Source organism: Rattus norvegicus, chromosome 19 (assembly GCF_021556685.1).
Source record: "Rattus norvegicus strain SHRSP/BbbUtx chromosome 19, alternate assembly SHRSP_T2T, whole genome shotgun sequence".
NCBI classification, from domain to species: Eukaryota; Metazoa; Chordata; class Mammalia; order Rodentia; family Muridae; genus Rattus; species Rattus norvegicus.
The window spans coordinates 67,080,490-67,108,292 of NC_141552.1; the positions used below are offsets into that span (position 1 = coordinate 67,080,490).

Consider the following 27,803-nt stretch of genomic DNA (forward strand, 5'->3'; position numbering starts at 1 on the left):
CGAGTCCCGCTGGGCCGCAGCCGGTGGCCGGCTCGCCGTGGGCCCGTACCCGGCTCTCCACACTCGGTTCCTCTCGCTCTGCGGAGACTGGAGGACGAACCCCGTGGAGCTGTGGCGGCAGGATGGCGCAGACCGCCATGTCCGAGACTTACGGTAGGACGCGCGGGCTTGCGTGCGAGGATAGAGGGGCAGGCCTTGGGGTCCCGGAATGTTGGGGGCTGGGGTCAGTCAGGGTGTCCAGAGCCGGTGTCTAGACTATCGAGATGTCGTGCAAACCTCGCGGTGTCAGGGGCCAGGTGGAGATATTGAGAATCTTGGGTTGTTTAGGGTTGGGTTGGGATTCTAGTCATGTCAGCAGTTGGGATCCTGAGAATCTGGGTGTTAGGGGCCGGGTGGAGATACTGAGGATCCTGAAGTGTCAGCGGCTGGGAGCCTGAGATTCTTGGGGTGTCAAGGTCGAGCTGGAACTTGAGAATGTCTGGGTGTTTCAGGATAGGTTGGAATCTTGAGGAGCTAGGGGTGCCAGGCGCTGGGCTGGACTCGGTGGCCAGCAGGTGCCCCCAGCTGTGCAGAGCTGCTGTGAATCTCTCTCCCAAGGTCCCCCCTGCTTTGACCCTGGTTTCACCCTACATTTTCCTCCTTGGGTTGTTTAAATGGCTCAGGGTTGGAAGAGCCAATTTATCGTTGAGTTTCCCCCCTCCTCACTGCAGCACCAACCGCGGGGATGAAGGTTCTGGGCCACGCCTGCATTCAGTGGCTCTGGGGGCACGGCTGTGGGCCTCTCAAGGTTTGGAATTCCTTTCTTTGCATTGAGATTATAATGAGTTTTAAGTGGATGAACGCACCTCTTTTCTGGAGACCCCTGGCCTCCTGTATCTTTCCCTTCCTCCCTTCCTCCAGCATATGTTTGCATTATAGAGATTTATAAATATATTTCCTCTTTATGGCCAGAGGCCTTGGATATGGAGCTGTGGTTTTGTTTTTTTGGTTTTTTTTTTTTGTTGTTGTTGTTGTTTTCGTTTTTTTTTCATCTTTTTGTTGTTGTTGTTGTTTGTTTGCTCCTGCAGCACCCAGGCGTTCTCAATGCACGTGCTGGGTGCTCCCCCTCCCCCAACCGAGGTAAGACTAAACAACTACTACTATGCATGGTTGGCCCACGCTTGCCTGTACTGAGACCTGAAACTTTGACTCAGTCTGTGCTGGTCCCAGAGAGGGACTCCCACGGAAAATCGTGGTGATCTGTCAGGTGATCCCCATCCAGTATGTGCCCCCTGCTTTCTTCCTGCCACAGGGTGGGGTCAGGGTACCTCCAGGAAGGTTCTACTCATTGTCTGAGTGCGATGGAAACCTCCCCAAGAGTTTGCAGTCCAGCGAGGAGTAGATTTTTATTTCAGATGTGGCCTTAGTGGGTGAACAATTATAAGCCAGGCAGCAGCTCTGAGGGATTCAGCACGGCTGTGTGAGAAAGAGCTGACCTAGATGGGTCAGAGACAGGCAAGTGGACAGGCAGACCTGGGGTTCAGGTCTGGGAGTGTGGCTTGGGCACCTTACCTTGAGAAAGGTGAGGACACAATTGAAGAACTTCGGCGGTTTGGACTTTGAGAGGGTGGGACCCTGGAAAGGGTGTCATGAGGCACACAACAGCCTGGTCCACTATCACCCAGAACCAGCATCCACTCTTCCTGTGGCACTGGGGCATAATGCTTGTCCCTGTACGCTAAAGGCACTATCCAGTGGGTGACTGGCTTTGTCAAGGCCACAGGTGGCCTATGTATGCCTCTGTGGTGTGGTGTGGTGTGGTGTGGTGTGGTGTGGTGTGGTTTGATTTTTCTGCCAGGAGCCACTATAAGAAATGCCTCCAGCAAAATACACTCTCTAGCTCATTGTCATCCTTTTCTTTGAGTCGCCTGAGGAGTTCCTGGGAGGAGTAGAGCCCTCAAAGAAAGCCTCCCGGTGTCATGGCCAAGTGAGGCAGGAGGAGGACAGCATGGGAGGCAGCCTTGTCCCTTGGTTCTCTCAGGAAATGATAGGTAATAAGGCGGACATCACCACACACCCTCTGCTTCACGGCACGCAAAGTTAATTAGGGTTTGCTCACCACAGCGTACTGATTAAACTCTGATCGTGAAGCTGTCACTGTTAGTATTACCTCAGGGACTGGAGATAAAACTCAGTGGCAGAGAGCTTACCTAGCATGTGCAAGATACCAGGAGGCACACACATTTTGTGTGTGCCTGTTTATTAATTTACTTATTTCTAATTTACGTGCATTGGTGTTTTGCCCAGGTGTATGCTTGTGCGAGGGAGATCTTGGAGTCACAGACAGTTGTGAGCTGCCATGTGGGTGCCTGGAATTGAACCCAGGACCTTAGGAAGAACAGTCAGTGCTCTTAACCACTGAGCCATCTCTGCAGCCCTGTGAATATTTACCTTTTCCCTTATTTCAAGGTATTTTTCCCAAATATGACTTTAGTTTTATTTTTTTGTTTGTTTTGAGACAGGGTCTTTCTCTATAGTTCTGGATGGCTTAGAATTCACCGTGTAGCCCAGGTTGGCCTCACACGTATGGCAATACCCCTGCCTCTGCCTCCCAAGTGCTAGGATTATAGACATGTGTTCCTGTTTCCAGGGTTTTAATTTTCTTTTCTTTTCTTTTTTCTTTCTTTCTTTTTTTTTTTTTTTTTGGAGCCAGGACCGAACCCAGGGCCTTGGGCTTGCTAGGCAAGCGCTCTACCACTGAGCTAAATCCCCAACCCCCAGGGTTTTAATTTTTAACTAAGTCTGAATCTAATATTTCTTTCAATGGAGGAAACGTGTGTGTGTGTATGTGTATATATGTATATATAATATATTACAGTATTTATTATATATTAATAAGTAGAAGTTTATCTTTAGAAAGAGGCACAAGTGTTCCCTAAGGCCTCTGCCCTGAAAGAAAAGTCACCCAAAACCAAGGCAAAGGCTGTCACTTTCCCTTATCAGTGGCTGTGTTTACAAAGCATTGTTCCCCAAATTAAAACAACCAGGTCCTCTCCTTCCGGAGGACGTTTGCCTGTTGGCTGGCAGAGGAATGTTTGCCTAACCTTTAAGTTCCTCGTGTTGGGGCTGGTTCTCTTTCTTTTGTGAAAGGGAGGCTCTGTGGCTTGGTGGAGGTTGATGAAAGCTAAGAGGCAGTGAGTGCTTCTGCCTCCTGTTTGTAGAGCGGCTGCTACACCCCGCACTGGCTGAGTGAGGCCCAGCACCTCCTGAGCCCGAATCCCCTAACCCCGCGATCACTGCTTCAGATCACATGATACCATAATGCAAATTGGAAGGTTACACAGGTAGGCTTCTGGTGGAAAGGTGCAGTGGTTACCCAGTCTACCTGGTTAGACTGAGGCACCTAGTATATTATATTAGTAAAGCATACTCTAGGTATGTCTGTGGTGGGTTTCTGGGAGGGGGGTGCGTACTTATCAATTATCTATCCCTTAATAGATTCATGATCTGATATTACTATCGACAACCTGTCTCTTCTTGTACACCCTTCGCTCTGCATCCTAGCATCTATTTCCAACGTCCCAGGCCCCATGGGATGACCCTTGTGAAACTAAGCAAAACAAGTCCTCCTCCCTTCAGCAATCTTGGTCCCAGCAAACAACATGACACTGAATCCTCAGCCTGAGCCCCCCTGATCTGAAAGGAGGGAGGTTCTATTGTTAGAGAAACAGCCCCAGGATTGGGGATTTAGCTCAGTGGTAGAGCGCTTACCTAGCAAGCACAAGGCCCTGGGTTCGGTCCCCAGCCCAGGAAAAAAGAAAAAAAAGAAAAAGAAAAAGAAAAAAAAGAGAAACAGTCCCCTGGGTTCAGTGAGGACTAGCTGGACCACCCCAATGCTAACCCCAAGATCAGTAGCCTGAGACCCCAGGGCTTGAAAACTATCCTTCAGTTACATAAACCTTTAGGAGAGATGGCTGGAAAGGTGGCTCAGTGGTTAAGAGCACTGACCGCTCTTCCAGAGGTCCTGGGTTCAAATCTCAGCAACCACGTGGTGGCTCACAACCATCGGTAATGGGATCTGATGCCCTTTTCTGGTGTGTCTGAAGACAGCTACAGTGTAGTTAAATATAATAAATAAGTAAATCTTTTTTTAAAAAGCACAAGAAAAACACACCTTTAAGTTCCCCGTGTTGGGGCTGATCAGACAGAGTAGGGTATTTCTGGACGGACACTAAATGGCTGGTCACAGAAATCACTAAACAGTGCGTGCAGGACGAATTTGAGACAGGTGTCTACCCCCTTCGGTCTACTCCGTGTACTGCGTGAGTGACTCCTGAGACAGAGGAAGTCCATTCTTGCTGGTTGCTTCCATTGTAGTAAATTCAGCATGGAATACTTCACCTAGTAAAGAACATAGCACTCTGGTGTCTGACGTGCAACACTGAGATCATCAGAGTGCTTTCTGCTAACTACTCATCGTGTGTGTGTGTGTGTGTGTGTGTGTGTGTGTGTGTGTGTGTGTGTGTTTGTGTGCCTGTGTGAGTGTGCGTGAGTATATGTGTGTGTGTATGTGTGTGTATGTGTGTGTATGTGTGAGTGTGTGTGTGCATCTGCATGTGTGTGTATGTGCGTGCATATATGAGTGACTATGCCCTGTGAATGGGTGCCTACAAGGCCAGAAGGGGCCATCTGATCTCCTGGATCTGGAGTTCTAGGCAGTCGTGAGCTGGGTGCTGGGATTGAACTCAGGTTCAATTCCCAGTTCAGGTAGTTACAACCCCCTAAGTCCAAATCCAGGGGGACCCAACAAATCAAATCTGACCTCTGTAGGCACTTGCATTCATGTGCATACACCATCCCCACCAACACACACACACACACACACACACACACACACACACACACACACACGCACACACCGGCATGATTTAAAAAAGAAAAAGACAGGGTTTCATGTAGCCCAGGCTAGACATCCGGTCCTTCTGCCTCTATCTCCTGAAACAGGTCGCAAGACTGAGCCACCACATCCGTCTCCATCTTCTCCCAGGTGCGGTACGCTTTGGCATTTAACCCTTAAGGAGTCAGTGATATTTAGATGGGGGGAAAAAAAGACACTATTCATAAAGTACTAATAAATTATGAATGGGAGGCCTATTTTAGAGAGATGTTTATCATTTTCTTTCCAAACATAAATTTTTAATCTTGCAGAAAAGCAAGTAGAGGTCTGAAAACAAAGCATTTTGTCATAGCTGGCGATATGTGTAGAGCGTGCATTTAGCAGCCCCACCGGCTTCCAGTGAGTCTACCATATCGATTGTCGGATGCTCAGAAGGGAAACACAATTCCAGGCACAGTTCATGGGTCCTTCTGCTCTTGCTTACGAACCTTCTTTCAGTATTAGAAAGTTAACTCTCGTCTTTGGGATCCCAGGGTCCAGATGACCTGTCTTGGTCCTCTGTGCAATCCAAGGACAGCCAGCCAGAACTGGCTTTGATGCGAAGCCATTGGAGCAACCATGATTTTCGGTCTCAGAGAAGAGGAAACAAAAAGCCAAAATAAACAGACACTTGGCGTGGAGGCCTGGTTTTATTATTCTGCTTGTGACAGAAATCAGACAGTCCCATTGTGGTGGTGGAAATGGAAGGCTAATAAAACCTGTTCTGTGGACTGAGTTTCCTGGACCGATGAGATCACACGGGCACCTCCTGTAGCCTGAAAATAGGCAAAACAAGTCTCCCTGCCGAGGACCCGGATCTGGAGCCAAGGCCCTGCCAAGCCTCCCTCGGAGCAGAGCATGGGAGAACCTACTTGCCAGCTCTGGAGGTGCCCTGGAGAGACTAAGGGTCAGATGGGGGTGGGGGTGGGCCAGCCAAAGAAGTCATGGGGTGACAAGCAGGGCCTGGGGTACCCACTCAGGTGCTGCAGGGCACATTTGTGCCCAAGACGCAGCTCAGAACCCTGTGGAGTTTGCTCAGTGCACAACCCCAGTGCTTTTCAGGTGTCTGGCTTCATTGTTTTTTTTTTTTTGTTTTTTTTGGTTTTTTTTTGTTTTTGTTTTTGTTTTTTTTTTCTTTTTCTTTTTTTTTTTTTCAGAGCTAGGGACCGAACCCAGGGCCTTGCGCTTGCTAGGCAAGCGCTCTACCACTGAGCTAAATCCCCAACCCTCTGGCTTCATTGTTACTGTTTGCACGAGGACTCCCCTTTGTCCCAGCTCAGGACTACCTGGTAGCCTCTCATTCACCTTGGTCTCCAACGCCTTGTGCGGGCAAAGATGACCTTGAATGTCTGATGCTCCTGCCTCTACCCTCTGAGTGGGAGATTATAGGTGTGCACCACCACGCCCAGCTCATGAACACTGGGTATCAAACCTGGTACTTTGTGTGTATGAGGCAGGCTTGCCGAGGTCATAAAAACATCACAAAGGTTCTGGCTCATTTCTCAGGAACACAATTCCTGCTCCTTAGTTACCCCTGCTCATGCATAGACGATTTCTAGATGTTGACAGGCCTCAATTTTCAGGGCCGATCAAAACTCTTCTGACACTAATGGTCGGTCCTCTGCCCACTGCTACACTGGGGACTTTCCCACCCCAAGAAGCAGGTATGTGCATTAGTCAGTGGTTAGTCTTATCTGCGGATGGGAGGGGAGCCATATACTTCGTGCCCAGAACTCAAACCCACTATGAGGTGGACCGAGATCCCACATGCAGCTGGAGATGTCCGAGAGGCCAACCTTCCTCACCCCTAGCCATGTGACCAGATTCTGTTGACTTACCGTGATCCATATGGAGTGGAACCTATCTGTGGATCCAGGGCTAATTCGGCTACAAAGTGGGAGTGCACGGTGGTCCCTCAGACCTAGGAGGCCTCTAGATCATGGGCACTGTCCATCTGTACAGTATCCTGTTCAGAGAGCCCATGCTTTCTGTGTGTGCCTGTGGTGGCCAGATCACAGAACTCATCGCAATAGGAGGTCAGACTTTCTAAGACGATGAGACCTCGGGTCCCTGCCCTCGGTGTGTCAAAGCTGACACCCCATGAGCCTGCTCCCCATAAAGGAAGAGCTGAGAGCCAGCTGACAGTTCTCTGTCTAGCACGCTTACCCGCCCATCTACTATGCCAAGGCACATCGGGAGGGCCCTTTGAATCAGCCATCAATCAAGGTAGCTGTTCACACTGGGTGCGGTCACCTGTGATACCAGTACTTGGGAGGCAATCTTTGCAATCTTCTGAAAATCATCTTGACAGACTATTTGCCCTTGTTTCTTTAGTGTTTGCCCGGCTTCATCCTTCCGTTAACCTAATCAAGTCCAACAGTCTACTCTTTAATACACTTAAAACTTGTTCCTGATTAAGGGCTTCTGCCCTAATCGGACATCTTTATCTTTAGCTCGCTGTGTCCTACACTGGTGCTGACCTCTCATTCTGGGCTGCCTTTCCCTCAGGAGGACACCAGACTCCGCATTTTCTGAAATGTACATGCCCTTCATGCTGAGCCCTGCCAGCTCTTTTTAGATTGTTGTCATCCACAGACATTTGGGCAAGCCGTCATCAGGGTCATCTGCTGGCCATCTTGCTTTGTCCTCAGTTCCTGACCGACCTGGTGCCTGATGCATCTCTACAGAGGACTGGTCAGTACCTCAGCCTCATGGCTCTGCAGGGTCAATTCTGGCCACCTTCTCTTCTTCTGCTTCAGGTATTCAATTCCCTGGCTTTACCCTGGGCGCCTTCTGCCCAGTTCCCATCACTGACTACATCGATCCTGAAGTGAAAGTCCCTGCCTCTTTGAAAGGCCCCTGGTGAAGTCTGTGCCCTTCCCAGATACCCTGCCCTTCCCCCCCCCCCAGCTCCAGTGTCTGCATTTACTGCCCTGCTTCTCTGTGTTGCGAGGACATGTGCTTTGCAACATCCTGGCCCAGTCTTCTACCAGATCTGCTGCTCCAGGGCGGTGAGCTTTGTAGCGGGGAGATGGTCAGGATTCTCTCCCTCCGCAAGGGCACAGACTTCACCAGGGGCCTTTCATGGTCAACCCGTTTGAGGGATGCTTCCCGTGGCTTCAACCTTGTCTGCTCACAGGATCGTCCAGCTGAATCTGCCATTCAGTATCTCAAAATAGATTCTTCCCGCATCCTTTGACACACCTCTATTGGTCTTCATCTCGCAAACTCTAAGCTTGAAAGCAAGGAGGCCCCAAATCTTCCACCTACCTGTCCAAAGCCAAGTGCCTCTTGGACTAGGAAGAGGGACCCTGGGGGGTGTGCAGTTCAAGGGCCCCCATCCCTCTATGGCCTGCAGCAACCTCAACTTCAAAGTGGCAATATGAAGGGGAAACTAAGAAGGCATTCTAGAACTCGTGTTCAAAGCTCTCCGCTGTGAGGGTGTTAGCATGTGAGGGTGTGTGTCCTGGAAGGGGGCCACCATGTTTGTGTCTCCTTACCACTTTCTCCTTTGGAGAAGTGGGCAGCATTCTTGGGAGGACCAGGTTGTTGTCTCCTGAGGTCTAGTGCTGGCAGACTGCAGGTGGTGTGAACACACACACACACACACACACACACACACATTGGCATTCTCTCATCTTGGGGGTTGGACATCCAGTTTCAGATAAGTTTTATCTTAACAGCCAGTTCCACAATGCACTCAGAAGAAAAAAAAGATAGCAGGGTCCCATGATGCAGCGTGGGGCCATGATCCGAGTCTGAGAACAGGACCAGAGTTAAAGCAAAATGGGGTCAGAGCTGGCAGAGCTGCAGACAGGCACTGTCGGCCAACCAAGCCTGAGGTCACAGGCACTGGATGTTGAGCACAGTGTGCAATGCTGTTTCGTCATTTCCACTGGTCCCTACTGCACACTGTTCTGTGCCTTGGCTCACCATCCTGCTGGGGTCTGCTGGGGTCTGCTGGGGTCTGGGGAGGAGGTAGGGCATTGAGTGTCATGTCCTCTGACTACTGTGACCTTTTCTGCTCCATAGTGCCTTCCAAGGAAGGGTGGCTGTGTCTACTCACTGCTGCTGATTGCTTGATAGCTTTCCCATCATCCCATCTGACATTTATCATATGGAAAGTTAGAAGTACACTGGCATGAGGTCCCATTTTAGCGTTCCTATTTTGGGATATAGACTCTTTCCTGCCTTGGAGCTAATTCCTCCCTGAAGAAACCATTACCTTGTGAGTGTCATAACCATGGGGTTTTCAAGAGGATCCTGGAAAGAAATACCCTGAGGATGGAAATTCATTCCACCATGATTTGGAAGGGAACAGAATGCTCGTGCTCGCTCGCGCGCTCTCTCTCTCTCTCTCTCTCTCTCTCTCTCTCTCTCTCTCTTTCTCTCTCACACACACACACACACACACAGCCATGTAATAAATATTCATAAACTATAAAATTTCTCAGCTCAGAGCCCTGTGCTGTTCCTTCCACAACCCCTTGCCACCTTAGCTCTCTCTCTCCGCCTCCTTTCTGTTGATTGGCTGTTGGATGGGTGAGTGGGGGATGTTATTGTTGTTGGGTTAGGGTCTCACGGATCCCTGGTTACCATCTAAATCCTTTTTTCTTACAATTTTTTTAAGATTTATTTATTTATTATATTTATATATTTATTATATATTTATTATATTATATATTTATTTATTTATTATAAATATAAGTAGCTGTCTTCAGACACACCAGAAGAGGGCGCCAGATTTCATTACAGATGGTTGTGAGCCACCATGTGGTTGCTGGGATTTGAACTCAGGACCTCTGGAAGAGCAGTCAGTGCTCGTAACCACTGAGCCGTCTCTCCAGCCCCTGGCCCTTGTTTTGAAGCAGGGTCTCACACTGTAGCTCAGACTAGCTTTGAACTCTTAGTGACCCTCTTGCCTGTGCCTCCCCAGACCTGGGAGCCCAGGTATGACTCACCACACCCAGCTGATTCCTTTAATGTTAGTGTCATAAAGCCCCCAATCACTGTGCCTTTTGGTGCTGACCCTCGTTAACAAATATTAGGTTTTCCTCTGTCTTCGTTCTCTTTCAGGGTCCCCCTGTGTGTTTGTTTTGGTGGTGGTGGTTTGGTTTGGTTTGGTTTTTTCTCTCTCTCTCTCTCTCTCTCTCTCTCTCTCTCTCTCTCTCTCTCTCTGTGTGTGTGTGTGTGTGTGTGTGTGTGTGTGTGTGTGAGAGAGAGAGAGAGAGAGAGAGAGAGAGAGAGAGAGAGGCGCTCTATTGCCTGCTGGTAATTTTCCCACAGTTTCCACTGCACACATCCTCTCTTCACTGTGTCTTTGTCTGTTCCTCGATCTGCGTTGAGTACTGGTTTTGTTGGTTTTTCATCACTGGGGACTGAACCCAGGCCTCTGGACACTGCAGGCATGCCCTACTGCCTGGTCCTTGATACATGCCCAGCCCTCTGCTTTCACTTTTTATTATGAGACAAAGTTGTCCAGGCTGGATTCGAACTTGTGTTTCTCTTGCCTCATTCTCTCAAATGGAAAGGTTGGAGTACCAGGCTCTGTGAGAACTTATGTTTAATGGTTATCATTTTTCTTCCTAGGCCATCTAGACTATTGCACCCGTTCTCCCAAGCCTCCTGTTCCTTCATTTTTTTTTTTTTTCTTTTTTTCGGAGCTGGGGACCGAACCCAGGGCCTTGTGCTTGCTAGGCAAGTGCTCTACCACTGAGCTAAATCCCCAACCCCCTGTTCCTTCATTTTTTTTTTTTTTTTTTGGTTCTTTTTTTCGGAGCTGGGGACAGAACCCAGGGCCTTGCGCTTCCTAGGTAAGCGCTCTACCACTGAGCTAAATCCCCAGCCCCCCCTTCATTTTTAACTGCATTTTCATGTTACTCGTTGTCCTGATGGCTCCTACCAGGCTGCTCATTGGCAGGTCCTGAAGGCAGGGTCTGCATGCGGTGAGGCACTGAGGTGCATCCCCACCCCCGTGCCCCTGTTCTCTGTGTGTGAGCTCCAGGACCCTCACCCAAACAGGATCACCATTTGGCTTATGCCACTAATCATAATGTCCTCAGGAGGGATTTTGTAGTTTCTGGTTGTAAACTTATCTTCAGAGGACTGTGTGTGTGTGTGTGTGTGTGTGTGTGTGTGTGTGTGTGTGTGTGTGTGTGTTTGTGGGGAGGAGGGGGGCTCTGTGTCCCTGTGTCTACATTGCTTTCTGGGGTTTTTATTGTCGACTTCCTGACTTGGGCTTTATTATCTGGAATAATTACAGTATCGGCTCATAATTCATTTTCCAAAGGGACTGTTCCCACCCTCCTGAGAGGAGTGATGGGTTTTTGACGTTGTCCAAGGTACTCCAGACCCCCTCCGCCCTTCCCCCCAGACTGCACCTGCACTGTTCCAGCCAGGCACCGTCACTCCTGGTTTCCTAAACGCTGGACCATTCTTGGATATTTTGCCAAAGTGATTTCAAACAAAATGTCTTCTGTTTATAATCTGTTAGCTTTCTGAGCTTCCGTGTTTTTGCATAGAGATCATGTATCTTTCCGGTCCTTTCTCCATCATGGAACACTTATATGTCACCCTCTGCCCAGGCGTGGCAATGGTGCAGTCAATAGTTTATGGAGGATGGTTCAACAAATCTGAGCCAAAGTCCATGCTCAGCTGCGTGAATCCAAGGTCCAGAGTGTTCAGTGTCCCAGCCTCTCTTCCTTCTCCCACAATACTCAAGAAATAAGAGACCCAACATTTCATCCTTTTTTTTTTTAAATCTTCTCTTTACATCTTATAGAACTTTATTTCCTAACAGAAGAGACTACTGAGCAAGGCGGAGACATTCCAGTTCCCTTGGCCTGGCAATCGTAACCACCTTACTTCAGGTTCTTGGTGTGAAAAGCTGTTTAGCGAGAATGATTAGGCTTGGTTTTCCATGTTTTTTTTCCTGTGGATGGGGATACACACACTCCCCCCGCCCCCACCTCTTCCTCCAGGAGAGCCTGAGTGTGATTCCTCCAAACCCATGTAAAAGCTGAGTGTACTAGTGTAACACACAGCTGGATCCTGGTGTCCTACGTGGAGATGGGAGGTGGAGACAGGAGACAGAATCACCAGCTCTCCAGCCAGTGCACGCTGTTAGATTAAAAACAAAAACAAAAACAAAGGGGGCTAGAGAGATGGCTCAGTGGTTAGAGCACTGGCTGCTCTTCCACAGGTCCTGAGTTCAAATCCCAGCAACCACATGGTGGCTCCCAACCATCTGTAATGGGATCTGATGCCCTCTTCTGGTGTGTCTGAAGACAGCTACAGTGTACTTATATATAATAAATGAATAAATAAATCTTTGAAAAAAAAACAAAAAAAAAAAACAAAAAAACCCTGTCTCAAACAAAACAAAATGCAACAGGCAGCACCCGAGACGGTCCTTTGACCTCCAGAAATGTCTCATGGCACAAGCTTACCACATTCATACACACCACATATGTCGTATGTATGATATAAAGACTGAAATTTTGCATGTACATTTCAGTGGTATTAAAGCACAGTCACATTTCTTAATTCAGTGGTGACCTACAGTCTCTAGAACTCTCATGTCTAAAGCCGATCGATGCTCATGCCATGAGATAAAGTTCTCTATTTTTACCCCATCCAGGCCCTGGCACCCATCACCCACTTTCAGTTTACTGTAAGGTCCTCACGTAAATGGAATCATCAGTATCTGTCATTGTATGACCGGTTTATGTCACTAATGTCCTTAAAGGTCATCTGGTATAGCAAGTATTTGAAACATTTCCCTTCTTAAGGCAAAGTTCCAGTCCATTGTGTGACACACTGTGTGGACACATTGTATGGACACACTGTGTGGACACATTGTATGGACACACTGTGTGGACACACTGTATAGACACATTGTATGGACACACTGTATGGACACACTGTATGGACACATTGTATGGACACACTGTATGGATACACTGTATGGACACATTGTATGGACACACTGTATGGACACACTGTATGGACACATTGTATGGACACACTGTATGGACACACTGTATGGACACACTGTATGGACACACTGTATAGACACATTGTATGGACACACTGTATGGATACACTGTATAGACACATTGTATGGACACACTGTATGGATACACTGTATGGACACATTGTATGGACACACTGTATGGACACACTGTATGGACACATTGTATGGACACACTGTATGGACACACTGTATGGACACACTGTATGGACACACTGTATAGACACATTGTATGGACACACTGTATGGATACACTGTATGGACACATTGTATGGACACACTGTATGGACACACTGTATGGACACATTGTATGGACACACTGTATGGACACACTGTATGGACACATTGTATGGACACACTGTATGGACACACTAAGCTTAATTATTTTTATGTGTGTGTTTTGCCTGTGTGTATGTAAGTGTACACTATGTGTGCAGCTGATGCGTCAGAGGCCAGATGAGGATGCTGGGTCCTCTAGAACTGGAGTTTCAAGTAGCTGTAAACTGCCACGTGCATGCTGGGAAACAAACCTAGGTGCTCTGCAAACGCAGCCAGTGCTCTTATCAATAAGTCATTCCTCCAGCCCTTATTATAACTTGTTTTTGAAACAGAATTGAAGTTTATTAAAATATATTTTAACATACATTTTATACATAATTATTAAAAGAAAGAGAAGCACTCAGGAAGAAAGAAGAGCAGGGTCTCCATGCCATGCTTTAAAAACATGCAGTGGGAAGCTGACGTTGTTGGTATTTAAATGCTGACAATTCTAATGCACTGTCCCATGATTTTCTGCAACCATTTGGACATCATTGGAGACCAAATAGGCTTAATCTCTGAGTGATGGTTATAGTTCCAGAAAGTGGTGGCAGGGCCATATCAAAAACTAGCACCTGTCAGCTTAATGGGGGAGAACAGGAGCGGCTAGGGTCATGAGCACATGGTCCCATCTGGAAGAGGATGTGGTCTGGAGAGAGGATTACAGAGCAGTGCCGTCAGGGCGGGGCTTGCAGCAGATAGGGTTACTTCTGGAGCAAGGAGCCAATGGTGTGCAGCTCCCAGCTCTGCAGGACTAGAGTTCTTAGTAGAGAAAGCAATTGGGCTGGGGATTTAGCTCAGTGGTAGAGCGCTTACCTAGGAAGCGCAAGGCCCTGGGTTCGGTCCCCAGCTCCGAGAGAAAAAAAAGAACCAAAAAAAAAAAAAAAAAAAACAACCAAAAAACCAGAAAGCAAGCTAGCTGGCTTGTCTTTAATCTCAGCACTTGGGAGGAGGCAGGTAGATCATTGGAGTTTGAGGCCAGCCTGGTTTACATTGTGAGGTCCTGTCTTAGAGAGAGAGATGAAGGGCGGGAGGAAGGGAGCAGTTGAAGTGCTGGGTATGTTGGCACACTTGTAATGGTGCCCTTAAGAGGCAGAGGCAGGAGGACCAAGAGTTCAAGGCCAGCTTCTGGTACACTGAAAGTTTTCAACCCTGACTTTCTGAAGCTATTTCATATTAATTAACAAATTCCATCTTGAAAGTCTTTTATTCCAGTCCTGTAAAAGGGATACCCCAGGGGCTGGAGAGTTGGCTCAGCGGTTAAGAGCACTGACTGCTCTTCCAGAGGTCCTGAGTTCAGTTCCCAGCAACCACGTGGAGGCTTACAACCATCTGTAATGAGATCTGATGCCCTCTTCTGGTGTGTCTGAGGACAGCTACAGTGTGTGTGTGTGTGTGTGTGTGTGTGTGTGTGTGTGTGTGTGTATAAAAATCTTAAAAAAAAAAAAAAAGGAATACCCCAGAAACTGGAGAGGTCTCAGAGCAGCGGTTCTCAACCTGCAGGTCTCTATCCCTTTGGGGGTCAACTGACACTTGCACGGGGTCACATCAGATATTTACATTATTATTCATAACTGTAGCAAAATCATAGCAATGACAGTAATTTTATGGTTGGGGTCCCCACAAAAGGAGGAACTGTATGCCCTCTTCTGACTTCTGCAGGTACTGCACACACATGGTGTCTAGACATTCAGGCAGAACACAAAACATAAAATAATAGGTTTTTGGTTTGTTTTTTGTTTTTTGTTTGTTTGTTTTAAAAAGGAACTATGCCAAACTAAATGACCCTGTCTGCCCTGAGTCAGTTCAGTCAGCCTGAACATGACCTCAGCTGCTTTTGGGGAACTCCAGCCAAGGGATGAGAAGTGACACACAGCCACACGTCTGGGAACTCAGACGTAACGTATAGAGAAGGAAGGAGAAGCAGGCTTCTGTCTCTTGGCTAATTTTGCTTGCAGCTGAGAGTGTGTGTGTGTCGTGGCTAGCCGGGACACGTTTTATTCATTGTTGCAGCTAATTTTCAACCGTCACATTTAGGAAGTTGTCGAAGGAGCAGCTTGAAGAAGCTCTGAGCTTATTAGAAATACACAGACGTGAAATGGGTAAATAAGCACAGGCGGCCGTGCGTTTCCACGGAAGACTCAGTTACCTCTTGTGTCGTAACCAGCAACTAACCCTTCACTAGATTTATGACCACGGCCTAAGAATGCATCACAGCTCCCTTTAAAGTTATTTCTCATTCTTTCTTTGACTTTCAGATTTCTTGTTTAAGTTCTTGGTCATTGGAAATGCGGGAACTGGCAAATCCTGCTTGCTCCATCAGTTCATTGAGAAGAAATGTAAGTAGCAGCCCTCAGCAGCTCGGGTCAACACCTGCACGCACCACGTGCTTCTGGGAAAGCTGGGCTTGCAGGGGGAAAACCATGGTTTCAAAGAACTTCACTTTTTTTTTTTTTTTTTTTTTTTTTTCGGAGCTGGGGACCGAACCCAGGGCCTTGCGCTTGCTAGGCAAGCGCTCTACCACTGAGCTAAATTCCCAACCCCACTTTTTTTAAATTCCTTTTTAAATGTATGTGCATTGGTGTATTGCCTGCATGTCTGCCTGTGTGATGGTGTCAGATCCCTTGGGACTACAGTTACAAAGAGTTGTGAGCTGCCATGTGGGTGCTGGGAATTGTGCCAGGATCCTCTGGAAGACCAGCCAATGCCCCAGAACCTCCCCACAGAACCCTCTTCCTCACACACCCACCCTCTAGAACCTCCTCCAGAACCCTCTTCCTCACACACCCACCCTCTAGAACCTCCTCCAGAACCCTCTTCCTCACACACCCCACCCTCTAGAACCTTCCCCCAGAACCCTCTTCCTCACATACCCCACCTTCTAGAACCTCCTCCAGAACCCTCTTCCTCACACACCCCACCCTTACTTTCCTGTCATATCACCAACTTTGATTTGGGTTGCTTGCCTATGTATGGGGGGGTAATTATAGGACCGTAGGCAACAGGCAGCTTACCAGTGGCTACACCCCTGAATTTAAACAACCCTCCCTCCCTTAGTAGTCATTAACTGCTAATGTCTCCTCAGCTGGTGGGGCCTTGCCCAATGAGTCCCTCACCCTTCTATGCTGAAATGTTGACGGGCTCGATTTTGTGCAGGTCTTACACAGGCAACTCGGCACAGGTGCTGTGAGCTCCGTGAGTGCGGTGGCTACATCGTGTCCAGACATAGCGCTCCTCCCGCCCACAGGTCTTACAGCTTTCACCCACCCGCCCCCATCCCCCCACCCGACACTGTGAGCGGCACTCAGCCTTACCCTCAGCACTCTGAGCAGCTGTGAGTCTCTGCACTAACGTCTGCCCACCCAAAAGGAAGCTTCTCTGACCGAGGCTGAGAAGGGCCCTAACCTAAGGGTATAAATGCAAACATTTAGGAGGTGGTTTGACAACATGACACGCCCATTTAGCAGCTGTAGCAGGTGCCCCACTAAGCCCCATAACCTCTTGAGGTGGGCTCTTGGCCAGGATTGCAGAACCATTATGAACTTCCTCCCGTGGGGCAGGCCTCACATCCAGTCTGGATGGTTGGTTACTCCTGTAACAGTTGTACCAATGGGCACATCCTGCCTGGTGGGTCAGCATCGTAACAGCAGGGACTACTGCTGGGTGAGAGTACTTTTAAATACAAGGTCATCTTATGTAGCCTTGGCTGCCCTGAAACTCACTACATAAACCACAGTGGCCCTGAATTCAGAGATTCACCCAAGGCCTCTGACTTCTGAGCACTAGGATTAAAGGTTTTTGCCACCGTGTCCAAATAGGTTACATTCTTAAATCTTTGCATGATGGAGTTTTTATTTAGTGTTTCAGGCTCGGTGTATACCATTTTCTTATCCTAAGAGTTGACAAGATGGTGAGCCCAGCAAAGGGTTCTTCAGTAGGACCCTGTTTCCTGGCAGAGTAGCCAGATACACATCAGAGTGCAGTTGGGTGGGTTATAGCCTTCAGCTGCCCTGGGTGGCTCATCTTTGGAAATGGATCATCTCTCATCTCTTAGCTCTCCAACTGGCCAGGGACTTAGTATACAAGCCAAAGTGGATCAAACTCACACCAGTCTCCTATTTGTTTAGTTTTCCAGCCCTTGATCTATCTTTTTTTAAAGATTTATTTATTTATTTTGTCTATGAGTCCACTGTAGGTGTCTTCAGACACACCAGAAGAGGGCATCAGATCCCATTACAGATGGTTGTGAGCCACCATGTGGTTATGGGATTTGAACTCAGGACCTCTGGAAGAGCAGTCAGTGCTCTTAACCACTGAGCCATCTCTCCAGCCCCCCCCCCCCGATCCATCTTAACTTTCCTGTTTAAACCTTGATCTGTTGCCTCTGTGCCCTAAAATGTAATTATTTGTTGTTTGTTTTTCTTTTTAGTCAAAGATGACTCAAATCATACCATAGGAGTGGAATTCGGCTCAAAGATAATAAATGTTGGTGGTAAATATGTGAAGTTACAGATATGGGACACGGCTGGACAGGAGCGGTTCAGGTAACTTTCCTTCTAATTTACTAAGAATGCTGGAACCTGGACTGCTTAGCTTGACTCCTTCACTGGGCATGGTCTCAAACCGGCATGCACACTGAATTCAAAAGCTCCAGCTCAATCTGGGCACTCTCAGTGCTGAGAGAGCCCTGACTGGACCCCAGATACCAAAACAAGCAAAAGATCACTAGACTCTCAGAGGTGGCAACTCGGTCAGGAGCATGCGGTGCTGGGTGTCCGTGCAGTTGGGTTTTGGCTTCAGTCTGTTTGGTGGTTTTTGGTGGTGTTGGTTTTTTGGTTTTTTTTTTTAATATTTTTATTTTTTATCATATATGAGTACACTGTAGCTGTCTTCAGACACACCAGAAGAGGGCATCAGATTCCACTACAGATGCTCATGAGCCACCATGTGGTTGCTGGGATTTGAACTCAGGACCTCAAGAAGAACAGTCAGTGCTCTTACCCGCTGAGCCATCTCTCCAGCCCCCATGTTGCTTGTTTTTAAGACTTATTTATTAGATCTACAGCATTCTGCCTGCATGTATGCCTGCAGGCCAGAAGAGGGCACCAGATCCCATTACAGATGACTGTGAGCCACCATGTGGTTGCTGGGATTTGAACTCAGGACCTCTGGAAGAGCAGTCAGTGCTCTTAACCGCTGAGCCATCTCTCCAGCCCCCCTGCTTGGTGTTTGAGCCAGCCTCTAACTACAGTCTAGGTAGACCTCAAGCCCACGACTTTCATGTATCAAGCTCATGAACACCAGGATGACGGGTGCGTAGCACCATCCCATAATATGCATGCTTTTAGATTAAAATCAAGGGAAAGCAACAAGACAAATGGTTTTTTCCGTATTACACTTCTATGGAGGGTTTTTATTCCTTTACGCTAACTGGAGTATACCATGCCAGTTGCTATGAGTCCTGCTGGGCACGTTGGCACAACTGGTACTCAGAAAGGCTAACTCCAGGTCCCTGCTAGTCAGGTTGTGCAGTTAGCATCCTGTAACCGTGGATGCACAGCGGTGTGTGAACATTTTAGTCATGCTTTCATTCAGTGTGGAAGGAGTGACACCCCCCACCACAGGCTTTTCACCTTTTGATTACACTTGGCGGATAGAGTGTGGTGGTACCCATAGTCCTAGCTACTTTGGAGGTTGAGGCAGGAGGATCACTTGAATCCAGGGGGTCGAGACCACAGGAGGTGCCAGAACAAGTATAAAAACCTGGGGCTGGGGATTTAGCTCAGTGGTAGAGCGCTTACCTAGGAAGCGCAAGGCCCTGTGTTCGGTCCCCAGCTCCGAAAAAAAGAACCAAAAAAAAAAAAAAACAAAACAAAAAAACCTAACGAGACGGCTCAGAGGCTAAACGCTCTGGCTAAGCAAGCCCGACAGGCTGAACTCCATCTCCACAAAGTTGTCTGCCTCCCGCTTACATGCTGTGGCACCAACATGCACCACCCCAACATCATACACAGGAAGTAAAAAAAAAAAAAAACCTAGCAAAGAGAGAGAGCGAAGCCGGTATTACAGGGGAGAAAATATATTACTGAGAAACAGATGGTTGAAAATGTGAGGTGGACAAAGACCCAGTCCTTGGTAGAGCAAGGGGTGAAGAAGGATGTTGTGTGGGTCAGAGTAAACGAGGCCCCTGGCAGGAATCCAGGCTGTTCCCGTCCGGGCTTTTCCTGGGAAGAAGAAAGGGAACCCAACAGGGCACCTGGAGGGGGAAGACAGAGATATGAGGGTCTCCTGGTGCCTGCTGGCCACATTGCAGACCCATGAACCTCTGGGCTCTTCCTGCTTCGGAGAGAGCACCTGCTCGTCCTGGCCCACCCTATGTTGTGGTTCAAAAGGAAGCATTGTTTTTTGTGGGGAGAAGTAAAGGGCCTTGATTGTTAGAAGCCCCTCTCATCCCTTCAGGTCTGTGACGAGAAGCTACTACAGAGGTGCGGCTGGGGCACTCCTCGTCTATGACATCACCAGGTAATGTCACCTCCCCATCACACAGGCTACTTGATGTTCTGCATCCCCGTGTTAGAGAGATGTGTGATTTAGTTTGGTCTGGACAGGCAGCACAGCTGTACCCAGGAGGCTTCTGGGCCCTTTCCTGGGGAATCATAAAGGTCTTTAGTGTGTGAGCTGTTGGGACTGAAACAAGCCTTTTGCCTCATTCTTCACACCGTGTGGGACACGCTCCTCAAGGTCTGCAGGGCTCTGTGCCTCCTCAGAAGTAACCAAGAGGCTAAAGACCCAGACTGAGGCTCAGATCAACCAATGGCTTTGCCATCTCCCTAGGCCTGGGCCTCCCTGTTTTGGTCTTGGTTTCCTCATTGATAAGGGTAAGACTCTTGGGTCCTTAGAAAGCTGTGGAGGTGGTTAAATGAGCTAATGAAACACTGTTGCAGTTGCTGGCGACATGTAACTGAAACACTGTTGCAGTTGCTGGTGGCATGTAACTGAAACATTGTTGCAGTTACTGACGACATGTAACAACTTAGTTTACTCCTACCCTGTTCTGGCCACATTTCAATGTGCCATGCCAGGCATGCCTGGTGACCACAGGATGGCCACTGCAGCTTGCAGCACATTCCCGTCTTCAACAAAATCTCACCAATCACTACCTCAGTTAGCAGCACTGCCCTGGAAACAGGTCATCCAAAAGGTTCCAGCAAGGGGCTTTTCCTGGGAGGAACCTGACACAGGAGAGAACAGCTATGCTGCCTTCCTCTTCTGAGAGGGGGCGATACTCCTGACTTCACCCCAGTGCCATGAGAGACTCAACCTGCCAGGGTGTGACATCACTTGTGCCAGTCCTCAAATATGGGAGCCAACCTGAAGATCTGAGCTGGTCCTGGGTAAACAAAGCCAGGAAGTCCCTGAGCCCCAGCTCTGAGAGGCAGGAGGTCATTGCAGAGTGGACTCCTGTGGGTCAAGGAGCCCACAAATCCACAGGTGACCCTGATTAGTGTTGTAAGCCAGGCACGTACCTTGCACATACTCGGGGTTCAGTTGCATTTGGGAAGTGAAAGCCCTTTTTTGAACCCAGAGTCTCTGACTTACGGGTTTCATTGTAACAAAAGCTAAACATAGCCCATGGGTCTGATGTATCAAGCATTCACGTTCCCATGTCCCCTCTGAGGCGCCCTTGCCCTCTCTGAAGTGTTGATAAGCAGTGTGCATGGTAAGGATGGCTGGAAACAGTTGCTAGTTTTATAAAATACATGTATTATTTCCACAATCTTATGTTACACAGCCGAGAAACCTACAATGCGCTTACTAATTGGTTAACAGATGCCAGAATGCTGGCGAGCCAGAACATCGTCATCATTCTCTGCGGGAACAAGAAGGACCTGGATGCCGACCGGGAAGTCACCTTCCTTGAAGCCTCCAGGTTCGCACAAGAGAATGGCAAGTGACTTTTTCCTCTTAAAGAGTCTCTCAGAGTGGTCTGGGCACAGCGACAGTGGGTGGATGGGGCTTAAACCATCGGTGGGGTTTGAGATTAAATTGTTTCATGAAACTGGGGTCTCCACTGTCAACTCCGGCTGGTTCAGCACACCTTAGTCTGTCCCACTTGCTGACACAGGTCAACAGGCCGAGGGAAGCAAGGTATTTACTCTCTGTGGGGCCTTTGTGTCTCTGGTTTGTTAGCTGTCTTAGGGCAGCACGTTTGTTAATGTAACTTTTGAAGTGTAACTGGTAAAGCGTCATCTACATAGAAAGGAAGCAGAAGAAACAACCAGCCGGCTTCACTTTCTTTCTTTCTTTTTTTTTCTTGGAGCGGAGGATCGAACCCAGCTGGTAGGCAAATGCTCTACCACTGAGCTACTTTCTTACATTAACTCATTCATTCAATGGTAACAAACTTCTATCTTGCTTGTTTTTGTTTTGTTTTGAGACAGTCTTTTTATGTAGTTTTGGCTGTCCTGGAGCTCCCTCTGTAGACCAAGCTGAGTAACAAATTTATTAATGTCAAAACTGCATTGCAAAAGTAGCAGTCGCTTGTAGAAATAACAGCATTATAAACCTTCAGGAAGAGCCTTAATTCTGAGGGCCAGCTGTGACTACTCCATCCTTCCGTCCACATCTGGTTGGAATCAAGGACGAACGAGAAACCTGCTCTCCCAGCTTGATGGGTGTTTACTAAGAGCTAAACATGAGCCAGGCTTGGTGTTTGGGGCCTGTTATTCTTGTACTTGGGAGGCAGAAGTAGGAGGTTTACTGAAAGCTTGAAGGTAGCCAGGGCTATACAGTGAAACTGTTTCAAAAAGGGGGTGGGGAGGAAAGAAAAAGGAAAGAGAACTAGTTATGTCTTACACAGGAGATTTGTGTTCCCAACCTTCCTAATGTTGGCCCTGTAATACATTACAGTTCATCATGCTGTGGTGACCTGGCCAGAAAAAATATTTTTGTTGATAAATCACAACTATAAATTTGCTACTGTTAGCAATCTTAGGCAACCCTTATGAAAATCATTCAACCCCTAGGGTCACGACCCACAGGTTGAGAGCCTTGTGTTAGCATTAGTTGTTTGTATGGTTTTGATTTTTTTTTTTTTTTTTTTTTTTTGGTTCTTTTTTTTTCGGAGCTGGGGACCGAACCCAGGGCCTTGCGCTTCCTAGGTAAGCGCTCTACCACTGAGCTAAATCCCCAGCCCCTGGTTTTGATTTTTTTTTTAACTGTGAAAGATGTTTTTATATACATTTACATACATTACATACATTTCACTGGTTTTTACAATCTGGGCAACATGAGAGAGCCTGTTTTACTGTGTCTTAGTATGTTCAGCAATTGTATTTTTGTCCAGTCACATACCGGAGGATGCTATTTCAGTTTGGTTTTGAATTTGGATCATTGAAAGTTTGAATCTATTTCCATGTGTTAATTCTCCATTTGAAACTTCACTTTGATGAACCATTCTTTGCTCAATTTTCTTTTATGTTTGATTATCTACAGAGTTTTTTTAATCTTTAATCTTCCTTTTTTTTTTGGATATTTTTTATTTACATTTTATATGAGTACACTGTAGCTGTCTTCAGACACATCAGAAGAGGGCATCAGATGGTTGTGAGCCACCATGTGGGTGCTGGGAATTGAACTCAGGACCTCTGGAAGAGCAGTCAGTGCTCTTAACCACTGAGCCATCTCTCCAGCCCTTTATTTACATTTTAAATGTTATTCCCTTTCCCGGTTTCCCCGGCCATAAACCTCCTAGGATCCCATCCCCCTCCCCTTCTTCTGTGAGGACGTTTCCCCCTCCCCATCCCACCCCCCTTGGTTTTGATTTGATTTGGTGTAGCCTTGGCTGTCCTGGAACTCGATCCTTAGACCAGTCTGGTCTCACATCCACCTGCCTCCGCCTCCCAAGTGCTGAGATTAAAGGTGTGTGCCACCACCCCACCTCCACCCTGCCACCTCTGCTCCCCCACCCCTGGCATTTTAGAGCTATTTAGAAAGCAAGAGCTGTTTAGCATGATCAGGAAAGTTGTCCATTAGTACTGACCCATTAGTACAGGCTAATGGCTGCGGTGCACCTGACAACAGGAGCGGGCTTTCCGCTGCTTTCCCCTCTCTGCATCCAAGAGCATGAATCCAAGTAGTACAGCAGCGCTAGATGGATAAGTGCACTCGTTCTTGCAAAGGACTCGAGTTCAATTCCCAGCTTACCACCTCCTTGGGCACCAGATACCCATGTGGTGCATAAGCATCCATTCAGGCAAAACACTCACCAAAAAAAAAAATAATAAAAATAAATCAAACTGCCCAACCTCCCCAATTAGTATTAATGATTAGTATCGATTAGAGGAGAGCTAAATTAGTAAAAATTGTGCCCAAATGCACACATTTTCGAAGGGAATGTAAATGGCTTTTCTTGGACAACGGGGCTGTGTCTGGCTGGGATGGACCTGCTCATATGTATGCCGTGCAGTGATTTATCAGCACGCAGATCACTCAGAGGAGAAAGTCAGGCTCTAAGTCTCGACTTCAGCCAGCCAGCCCCCACTCTGGTAGCGACTGACACAGTTCTGTGTGCTTCCTCCATCCTGTCTATTCAGGGGTCAGGGCACAGTGGCCATTCCTCAGCAAGCGTTGGGCTCCCATAACACATCAACATACCTGGATATGGTGGAACCTGATCCCAGCACTTGGAGGCAGGGGCAAGAGGGTCAAGAGTTCAAGACCAGCCTCAGCTATGTGAACCTTCTCTCATAAAAACAGACAACAAAAATACATATTTATTTGTATTGATTTTATAGTTATAGAAAGAGAAGATTTAGGTACTGGATTTTGCATGTAACTACCTAAGAATCCTGAATAGGCTGTCATCAGTTGAAAGTCTCTGTCATTGGGCCAGAGGACCCGCGTTCCATCCCTGTGGTCTACACAGTGGAAGGAAGAAAAGTCTGACCTGTGACCAACTGTCCTCTGACCAACGCACGCGCACCATAGCATGCACTCCCTCCAAAATGAACGAGAAACTGTAATGAGACTCTAGAAATCACTCTCTCCCAATCTCTTCTAAATGTGGCTCCCTCTCTCTTTAATAACATTTGCAGAGCTCATGTTCCTGGAAACCAGTGCACTGACTGGCGAGAACGTCGAAGAGGCTTTCATGCAGTGCGCAAGGAAGATACTTAACAAAATTGAATCAGGTACCAGCCTTTCCCTGGCCTCAGTCTGTGGATTTTGCCCTGTAGCTCAACAGTGCCCCCTGCTGGCTGGGACGAGCAAGGCTGTAGTAAAGCACTGCTATATATAGCAAGTCAGTCACACTTGCCTGGGGAAGCGTCCAGGAATCTCTCTGGTTAGGGGACGGGTGTGCACAGGGTGCTGTCAAAATTAGGTTATTACAAATTAGTGAGCATTGCTATCGCTTAGTTTTAAATTGATCCTTTCTATGCATAGTGCTGTCACATAGTCCCACTCAAAGAGCCAAAGCTCTGGCTGAGGTGGCTCAGAGGCGAAGAGCACACACTGCTCTTGCAGAGGCTCCAAATCCCATGGACAGCTCACAACTGTCTCTAATTCCAAGGGATCCAATGCCCTCTCATGGCCTTCTTGGGCACCCGCATGCATGCGTGCATATACACTCTTTAAACTTTTTGAAAAATCCAAAAGTCCCTTAAGTCAGCCATTGTTATGGGCTCTTGATCCTCCTAGGAATATTTGATATCATGTACTCAAATAAATATAGCTTTTCTAGGCACCAGGATGAAAGCATATAAATATGAGGGCCTGATTCGATCCCCAGCACCTGTGTAATAACCTGGGTGTGGTGGTTCGCGTCAGTAATCACGGCACTGGTAAGGCAGAGTCAGGAAGACCCCTGAGGCTCACTCACCAGACTGCATTGCCAAGTTAATGAACCCCCGAGTCTCAGAGAACCCATGTCTCAAAACAAGTAGAAAGCTTGCAAGTTGAGCTCTGGCAATCCATGTGTTGCACACCTGCACACGCGTTACACACATGCATTTTAAAATTAAAGCGTTTCTTTTCCAGCCCAGTGTGGCAGTACGCTCCTTTGATCCCAGGGTTAGGGAGGCAGAGACAGACACAGCTCTGCACTGGAGACCAGTCCGGTCTACATAGCAAGAAAAGAGCAGCCAAGGCTACATAGTGAGAGCCTGTTTCAAAAAACGACAATCTTTTTTAGTAGATACATTTTTGCTCTTCACAATGAAGATACAAATGGATGGGATGTTACACTCTGTCGTCTTCCACTTTGCGCATTTTTGGGGAACACAGAATCATAGGGATTGTCCTGGTCCTCAGGTGAGCTGGACCCCGAGAGGATGGGCTCTGGTATCCAGTATGGAGACGCCGCCTTGAGACAGCTACGGTCACCCCGACGTACACAGGCTCCAAGTGCACAGGAGTGTGGCTGCTAGGCACCCCAGCAACACAGGTGGGTGTTGGGGGCCCTCCATCCTGGGTAGAAAGGAGAGGCTCTAAAACTGTAGTGGGAGGGGAAGGGAGGAAGGGAGGGGAGGCTCTTAGGAATAGAGGTCTGGGGGCTGGAGAGATGGCTCAGAGGTTAAGAGCACTGACTGCTCTTCCAGAGGTCCTGAGTTCAATTCCCAGAAACCACATGGTGGCTCACACCATCTGTAATGGGATCTGATGCCCTCTTCTGGTGTGTCTGAAGACAGTGACAATGTACTCAAACATTAAATAAATTAAAAAAAAAAAAAAAAAGGAATAGAGGTCTGCCCTCAGCACCGTCACTGCAGGAGCTCCTCCCAGCCATCTAGAAGCAAAAGCAGGGCAGACAGGGAGAGCCCAGTGATCTGCTGTGGCTGTTTTTACCTCAAACCATGGAGTACACTTGACCTCACTGAAGCATCCCCAGAACCAGTAAGCTCTCCACCAAACTTTTGGTAGCTCCCTCTCCCACTTACCACAGCAGACATTTTTGTTGGGGAAGTTGAGGCAGGAGCTTACTCTGTGTTCCACGTGGGCCTCCACCTTGCAACAATCCTCCTGCCTCAGCCTCCCTCCCAAGTTCTGGGATTACAAGTCTACATGCTCAGCTCACGTGGCGCTGGCCAGCTGCGTGAGCCAGTGTTGATCTGAAGGTGAAAACCGTCCTGTCTGTCGGGCTCTGAGCTGCTTGGCCCTTTACAAGCATAAAAGTTTCTGAATCTCGCTTAATGTTTCTCAGGTTCAGTGGTGGTTTCTGGAGCACAGCCGCAGGAGCCCGAAGAGCTGAAGATTTTACTACCATCTACTACTCTGCACAGAAGTAGATCTCCACGGGAACGGTGCACGCCGGCAGCCAGGGCTCAGCAGCCGTTCTGCAAACTAACTCAGAGGACAGACAGTACCTTTACATGCCACACGTATGCAGATCCCCGCCCCACACGTACCCTTCATGTTCCGTTAAATCCAGCTTGTGCTGCACACAGCCCAGCACGTTCCCACACAGCACAGAGCCAGTGTGACATGATAGGATCCCACACCCAATGAGCTTTTTTTATTTAAACTCACGGGAAATGCAGTTGTGAATGAGAGAGAGAGCGAGCGCGTGTTTCTCATTGTGTCGGTTAACTCCCAGGAGATGCCAGTTTGTGAAAGTGGAGCGTGCTTTTCTCATTGTGTCAGTTACACGCGTGACTCAGTATGAAAGGACTCTGGTGTGAACAGCCAGTGCGTTTCTTATTTAATCCCTCTCACCCACTTTTACACTGTTTCTGTAATTCCACACCTGAAATGCTAAACCCACAGGACTCGTTAACAGCCTGGAAATAAAGTGGAACCGAGTTTCTCATGCACAGTAAACGCCCCTGCTCTGTGGACTCAGGTCAGTTTGCCCGTCCTGCTTGGCTTCCAGGTTACCTCCACACCAGAAGACCCACTGTTGACCGCAGTGCTTTTCTTAAAGTTCAGCGTAAGGGCATCGCTGTGTTCTTTGTGGTCGCTCTCAGGGAACTCGCTACCTCTAGCAAAGGAGGCAACTGCTTATTAAGAAATCTTGGGCTAGGTTAAAGTGCCTCAGTTTGCACGTGCAAGGCCCAGGGCTTATCCCCAGCAAACTCCTCCACACCACACACATCATATGCCAGGTGTGGTGGTGCACACCTACAATCCCAGCACTCAGTGAGCTGAGGCAACAGGAGGCTGTCATGAGTTCAAGACCAGCTTGACTGGAGTACAGTGCAGAGGTGAATCTCACAAAATATCTTTGGAGCTATCCCTGAATATGTCAATGCCTGACAACAAGCAGTTATCTAGTTGATCTGGTTTTGTTTGCAGGCAAGGTCTCACTATGAAGCCCTGGGACTTGCTATGTAGACCAGGATGATCTTGAACTCAAAAATCCACCTGCCTCTGCCTCATGAGTTCTGGGAATAAAGGCGTGCACCCCCACAGCTGGCAAAGCCTGTTTCCCAACAATGTCTCCTGAGCACTGCCTTGTGCAAATTTTTTTTTTTCGGAGCTGGGGACCGAACCCAGGGCCTTGCGCTTGCTAGGCAAGCGCTCTACCACTGAGCTAAATCC

General features: G+C 47.9%; 1 protein-coding gene across 2 annotated transcripts; it reads left to right on the top strand.

Annotated features, from left to right (window-relative positions):
* Nucleotides 1-27,083, top strand: Rab4a (RAB4A, member RAS oncogene family). 2 transcript variants are annotated; one of them, NM_013019.2, is made up of 8 exons: nucleotides 1-153; nucleotides 15,524-15,604; nucleotides 17,695-17,809; nucleotides 19,725-19,787; nucleotides 21,058-21,212; nucleotides 24,362-24,457; nucleotides 25,578-25,710; nucleotides 26,467-27,083. In NM_013019.2, exons 1-7 carry the CDS (start codon nucleotides 123-125, stop codon nucleotides 25,691-25,693), a joined length of 657 nt encoding a protein of 218 aa, NP_037151.2. In that variant the 5' UTR covers nucleotides 1-122; the 3' UTR covers nucleotides 25,694-25,710; nucleotides 26,467-27,083. The 2 variants fall into 2 exon arrangements, with proteins under 2 accessions (NP_037151.2, XP_087450014.1); XM_087593888.1 differs by having other exon boundaries at nucleotides 2-153; nucleotides 21,096-21,212.
* Nucleotides 27,084-27,803: the final 720 nt, after the last annotated feature.